Source organism: Mesocricetus auratus, unplaced genomic scaffold (genome assembly GCF_017639785.1).
Source record: "Mesocricetus auratus isolate SY011 unplaced genomic scaffold, BCM_Maur_2.0 Super-Scaffold_100006, whole genome shotgun sequence".
In the NCBI taxonomy this organism is placed as follows: Eukaryota; Metazoa; Chordata; class Mammalia; order Rodentia; family Cricetidae; genus Mesocricetus; species Mesocricetus auratus.
Genome location: NW_024429190.1, coordinates 16850559 through 16856691, shown reverse-complemented (window position 1 = coordinate 16856691; position 6133 = coordinate 16850559). Strand labels below are relative to the sequence as shown.

The following is a 6133-nucleotide window of genomic DNA, read 5'->3' as shown; positions in this document are numbered from 1 at the left end:
ATATAGGCAGAGAGAGGCTCTTACTAATACTTTCCAGATGTTTCTAGAAGGCAAGTATATCAGAGGACCCTGGACCAAGAAAGTAGCATTCCCAGAAGTGATTAAAATTCTCTTTTTTAACCTCTAGATTTGAAAGGCTGACCATTCACGGTGTGCATGACAAGTTCCTCCCAGCTGTGGTTTAGGTTCACAGGGATGGACTTGGGTCAGCTGGTACAGATGGACTGATATGGTGAGGAATTGAACAAGCTTGTAGTTTTCTCTATTTTGTTACTCAAAGTTGTTTTTGTTTTTCTTTAATTCCCAATTCCCAGTGGGGAAAGATGTCATGTAAACTTTACCCAGGAAGAGTATGTGTCGAACACCCAACTCTGTTTCCATCACCTGGTCTTTTGCACTGGGTGTGAGAGTGCCTACCTGTGTATGAGTGAGTCAACAGTCAGCAGTCCAAGTCTTCCTCAATTGCTGCCCACCTTCTCAACTGCTACCCTAAGACTGTCTTCACATGACAGTGTTGAAGAATAAGACCATACGTTTCCTAGAAATCTACAGGGATGCATGGAGATGCCACCTTGGATGTTTCTAAGAATCTTAAGGATTTTACCCCTATCTTGTGTTTTTCCCCTGGCAACACTGGAAAGCAAGGACATGAAGGGAATGCCCTGGCATGTCCACATTATCTTTGTGGGAAAGGCTAAGGCCTGGGAGGAATATTCTTAGCTCTTTTCACAAAACCAAAGAGGATAATGACACCTGGTATGTTTCCTTGCTGTTCTTGTACTTGCTTAAGCTGATTATAAACATCACCTCACGTTTTGCTTGCTTTAATAAAAATGAAAAGTGCTTTGCACTACTCTTGAGCTCAAATGTCTGGAGTCCCCTGACTCCTCAAGCAGGTCTTTGGAATATCATAGCATCTGCAGAGACTTAGCCTCGCTGGTCACAGGGCAGGTGGAGAAACAAGTAATCTGCAAGAAGGTCCCATGGACCTCTTCAGATCTATTTTATTGTATTCCTCTTACATTATCATTTATCAATTTACCATCTATCTACCTATGAATCATCTATTGGTTTGTTCAAGCAGGGTCTCACTATGCAGCCCTAGCTGGCCTGAAACCGGCCAGACTGGCCTTGAACTCAAGAGATCTGTCTCTGAAGCGCTGGGATTAAAAGCATATGCCACGATTGGCCTAATCTATTTATCATCTATCTTTTATCTATCTGCATTCTAGCTATCTTCTATCATCTAATCACCATCCTTTTTGGATTATCAACATGTGGAAAGAGAACCAGAACACATCATGAACAAGCAGGCAAGGCTGACAGTAGCAGATTGGACACTCTCGGGATCAAAGGTTAGCCGACTGGTAAAAAGCATGACGCATTCAAGCAGCGCCGGAAGCAGGGAACGCGGGACCGTGACGTAACCGCGTAGTGCCGGAAGCGGCTGAGCGGGCCATGGAGGACGGACCCGCGGGCGGAAACCTCCCGCGAGAGGCCTCGACTGAGGAGGCTGAGCCGCTGGGTGCTACGTGGAGCGGGGACAGCGGCCACGTGTCGCAGAGCCAGAGCAGCGCGTCAGGGCCGTGGGAGGATGATGGCTCCGAGGACGCGCCGGGCCGCGACCTGCCGCTGCTGCGCCGTGCTGCCTTGGGTTACGCCTCCAGCCTGCTGCCGGCCGCGGGGCCGCGGCCCGAGGTGGAGGCTCTGGACGCCAGCCTGGAAGACCTGCTGGCCAGGGTGGACGAGTTCGTGGGCATGCTGGACATGATTCGCGGAGACTCGTCCCACGTGGTGAGCGAGGGCGTGCCGCGGATTCACGCCAAAGCCGCGGAGATGAGGCGCATCTACGGCCGGATCGACAAGCTCGAGGCTTTCGTGCGGATGATCGGCTGCAGCGTGGCCAGGATGGAGGAGCAGGTCACCAAGGCCGAGGCCGAGCTGGGGACCTTCCCTCGGGCCTTCCGGAGGCTGTTGCACACCATCAGCGTCCCCGCTCTCTTCAAGTCCGCACCCACCGGGCCCCAGCGTTCCGCCTACGAACCGCCGGTCCTGTTTCGGACCGAGGACCACTTCCCCGGCTGCGATGACAGACCGCAGCTCTGATCCTGCACCTTTACCGCAGGAGAACTGCAGTAAGACTCTTGTTCCGAGTGTTAAGAGATCCTGCCAAACCGGTGTATATGATATCGGAATGTGAACTGTTAAAAGTGTATTTTCTGCAAACGACTCGATATCGTCAATATTCAATGTCGAGAATGTAGATCCCCGTGTCTTCCAGTTCTGATCCTAAAGTTGTTTGGTGGTGGGGTCTGGGGGAGCCAACTGAATTAATTTATCTGTGCAATATGGCAGAGCTGTTATTTTTGTGGCCTTTATTACAGTTAACAGTGTTACCTTAAGATTTATATATTTATATGATCAAAAGTGACCAAGAAATTAAAGCTGTATTCTTAAATCCTAACAGTGAAGTGGTTCAGTTTTTGTAGCTTTCTAGGATAGATGGCAGATTATTTAGTATCATATTCAACTTTACAGATTGTAGGCCAAAGGAAATAAGATAGTTTCTCGATGTAGCCAAACTGGGTGTGTTTTGTTGCAGCAAGTTTTGAAGTTGTATTTGACAGTATGATTCAAAGGCTTAGTTTATCATAGCAAGCATATTAATGTATGGTTATCAGTGTTCAGTTGATAGCACATTAATTAAAATGTTAAATTTCATTGAAGGAGGTTTCCTTCTGGAAATTATTTAATGTATTTCCTGTTTCGTTTGGAAATAAGCCTGTCGTTCATGTTTTTAATAGTGGAGTAAGAAAAGGCAGCTTCCTTCTTCAAAAGCTGGTGTGAAAAACCAACCTTGCTGCTGTCTTCACTGCTCTGCTTTCTCCCTGGGTCCCATGGGAGTCGTAGGAGGGATTTGTTCTTTCACTTCGGGGATACAGAATGTGTGAAGGCCTCTTACTAACAAACTACAGTTCCCTAAGTTGGTTCTCCCAGGCAGTAGCCTCAAGGAAGTACTCAGCTGGGTGCATTGCTGTCAGTGAGGGTAAGTAAAATCAGCAATAGAGCCGGGTGTGATGGCACACATTGCAGTCCCAGCACTCGGGACGCTGGCAGGAAGAGCACAGGTACCAGGATAGCCTGGGCTATAGAGTAAGTTCCAAGTCAGCTTAGATAGCTAGGAAGACCATGGATCAGAAAATAAATGACTTAGCCAGGCACAGTGAAGCATGTCTCTAATCCCAGCACTCAGGAGGCAGAGGTAGGCAGATCGCTATTAGTTTGAGGCCAGCCTGATCTACATAGAGAGTTCGAGGACAGCCAGGGCTACATAAAGAAAACCCATCTCCGAAAACAAATAAACTTGATAATGAAATCTCATTTTTGGCTTTTCATGGACCTTCTGTGTTTTATGGTGACATTTATTCATTTGGCTTGTGGTTCAAATCAAAGAACATGTAAGTTTAGGTAAACAAGTGGCCTACATTTGCTGTTCAGAATCTAGTGGGTGCTACTACAAGTTATGTATTTATTTCTGTCACAGTCACTGAATGTGAAAACAGAGTTCCAGACCAACCTGTGCTAAAGAGTAGCACCCTGTCTCAAAAACACCAAAAAAAGATTGCTTCCATAGGTGCATGGCTCTGCAGTTAAGAGCATGGTCTTTTCCCCCATCCACTTCATTTTTGTGAGAGCTCACAATGCCTGAAGCTCCGCTCCACAGGATCTACCTGATGCTCTCCTCTAGCCTCTGAGGTCACCTGCACTCAAATGCACAAACCCATGCTCCCGCACAGAAGTACGGATGATTGTAAATAAATTCTCTTTAAAAGATTGTTTATCCCTGGCCATGATGGCACATGCCTTTAATCCTAGTGGAAGGCAATGGCAAGCAGATCTCTGAGTTCAAGGCCAGCCTAATCCACAGAGCAAGTTCCAGGAAGCAAGGGCTGTGCAGAAAAACCCTGTCTTGAGAAACAACAAAAGATTGTTTGTATATCTTTAGAAAAAATGGATTTTAAACATTCTTCAAGATAGCATAGTAAATAGGACAAAGTGTGAAAATATTTAAAATGTGAAATTTAGTTTCTATACAGTAAAACCCTTAAATTTCAGAAAGCACAAATTAAGTGTTCTATAAAGTAATCGATTATGTTACATATTAGAAAACCATAAGCTAGGCTGAGAAAAAAGTGATAAGTGCTAGGGAAAGAGACTCAATGTTTTAAAGCTCATCATAAAGCCTTCAGATAGTATATGCAGAAGTCCTGGTTCCAATGATAACTTGCATACTTCCCTGTGAGCCTTATTTCCAATGCATGCAGGTGCCTGAAATTCCAGTTAGCGGGTACTTCTGGGAATTCCAGTAGAGATGTGTGAAGAGTTGCTGGCTTGCATGGTACAGGACATTAGATGAAGGTCATTTGCCTGCCTCAAAAATGGAGGTTGCAGCTAAATATGACTAATACCTGTAATCCCAGCAAAAACAAAAGGAATGTAGGTGCTCCTATACTGTTTGGCAGTGCTGCCTCCAGGCTTCTTGGCTCCCTCTTCTGACTTGGACACCTCAGGAACCTCTGGATCTTTGAAAACTGTTTCTTCTTCCCACGTAGGAAAAGTCTTTGTAGCCCATTCATTAAATATAGGACAGGGGCTGGAGAGATGGCTCAGTGACTAAGAGTATTGGCTGCTGTTCCAGAGGACACCAGTTCAATTCCCAGCAACCATGTGGAGGCTCACAGCTATCTGTAACTCCAGTTTGGAGAGCGTCAAGCCAGAACTTTCAGGGGTCAGTCTTGAAACTGTTCCTATTGCCTGGTGTGAACCTGCTAACCAATACAGGGAGCAGTCAATACTGCCCAAAAGGCCAGTTGGCCAAGGTTTTAAAATCATAGGCATATGGTCCCATGGCTGATCACCTGCTCTTACAGTGCAGAAACATCTGGAGACCATGTGTAAACCACTGTGCATGGCTGTATGCCAATAACACAGTTCTTGAGACATAGGAGATACAAAAGGGCTGAGGAGATGACAGTGGGTAATGTGCTGGCTATGCAGGCATGATGACCTCAGTCTGCCTCTCCAGCTGGGCATAAAATATGGCTATGGTGTTGTGCATCTGTAACCCCAGCCAGCACTGAGGGGCAGAGACAAGTGGATCACAGGAGATCTCTGGCCAGCCATTCTAGGTAAACAGCTCTAGGCTCAGTAAGAAACACACACACACACACACACACACACACACACACACACACACAGTGGGTGTTAAAACCCCACAATTAAAACTCTAATAATGGGAAGGCCCAGTGTCAGTTCCTAAGGATGTTTTCCTTGCTGTTCAAACTGAACAAGATGAAAGAGGGGTCAGGATGTGTGGCAGGGAGTGCAGGTCTTATGAGACCTAGTCACAAAAATGTGGAGTCCCACTATGGGGTCCTACCTGACTAGTGACTGACTTTCTGAACTTGGTCACAGCACTATCTTCTGAGTTCTGTTCCTGAGGGTGGTCTGCTGTTAAGAAAGAAAGCAGTGGCATCAAGTTGTCACTGGATTGTCCCCAGTGCACCCCCATAGCCCACAGGCACCACCAGCAGCTCTGGGTGGTTGCCGGTTTTTTTCCTTGCTCTCCACATTGTACACACAAGCTAGGGTGGGTTTAAAAGCTGAGTCTGGCTGGGAGATGGCTCTGTTTATAAAGTGCTTGCTCTGTATGCTCTAGCGCCTGAGTTTGAAAGACCAGGTATGGTTATATGCACTTACCAGGAGGCAGAGGCAGTAGGACCCCTGGAACTTGCTTGTTAGCCAGCCTAGCCTACATGGGTGAGCTATGAGAAACTCCATTGCAAAAGAAACAAAAACAAGGTGCATGGTGTGTCCTGAGAAATGATACGCAAAGCTGTCTTCTGTCCTTTCCATGCATGGTCACACACATGCACACATATGTACATACACACACACTCACAGCCACACACCCACAAAACTTGTGTGGGCACTAGAATAAAACCAGAAATCTGTTGTGGGCTGCTGGTTCCCATAGGACCCAAACCCAACACCACAACAACCTTATTTCCTGTTTGAGAGAGGCCCAGAGTGCCCTGTATATCAGTGGCTGTGGCATTCATTATCTAACTAA

At 46.4% G+C, this 6133-nt stretch overlaps 1 protein-coding gene across 1 annotated transcript; it reads left to right on the top strand.

Moving 5' to 3' along the window:
- The first annotated feature begins 1422 nt into the window (after positions 1-1422).
- On the top strand, positions 1423-3381 carry Bloc1s4 (biogenesis of lysosomal organelles complex 1 subunit 4). The gene has a single exon (XM_005068843.4). It carries the CDS (start codon positions 1459-1461, stop codon positions 2104-2106), a length of 648 nt encoding a protein of 215 aa, XP_005068900.1. The 5' UTR covers positions 1423-1458; the 3' UTR covers positions 2107-3381.
- Positions 3382-6133: the final 2752 nt, after the last annotated feature.

Excerpts from the sequence above, each read along its gene's own strand:
- Bloc1s4 (XM_005068843.4), top strand. The coding sequence starts at position 1,459 with ATGGAGGACGGACCCGCGGGCGGAAACCTCCCGCGAGAGGCCTCGACT.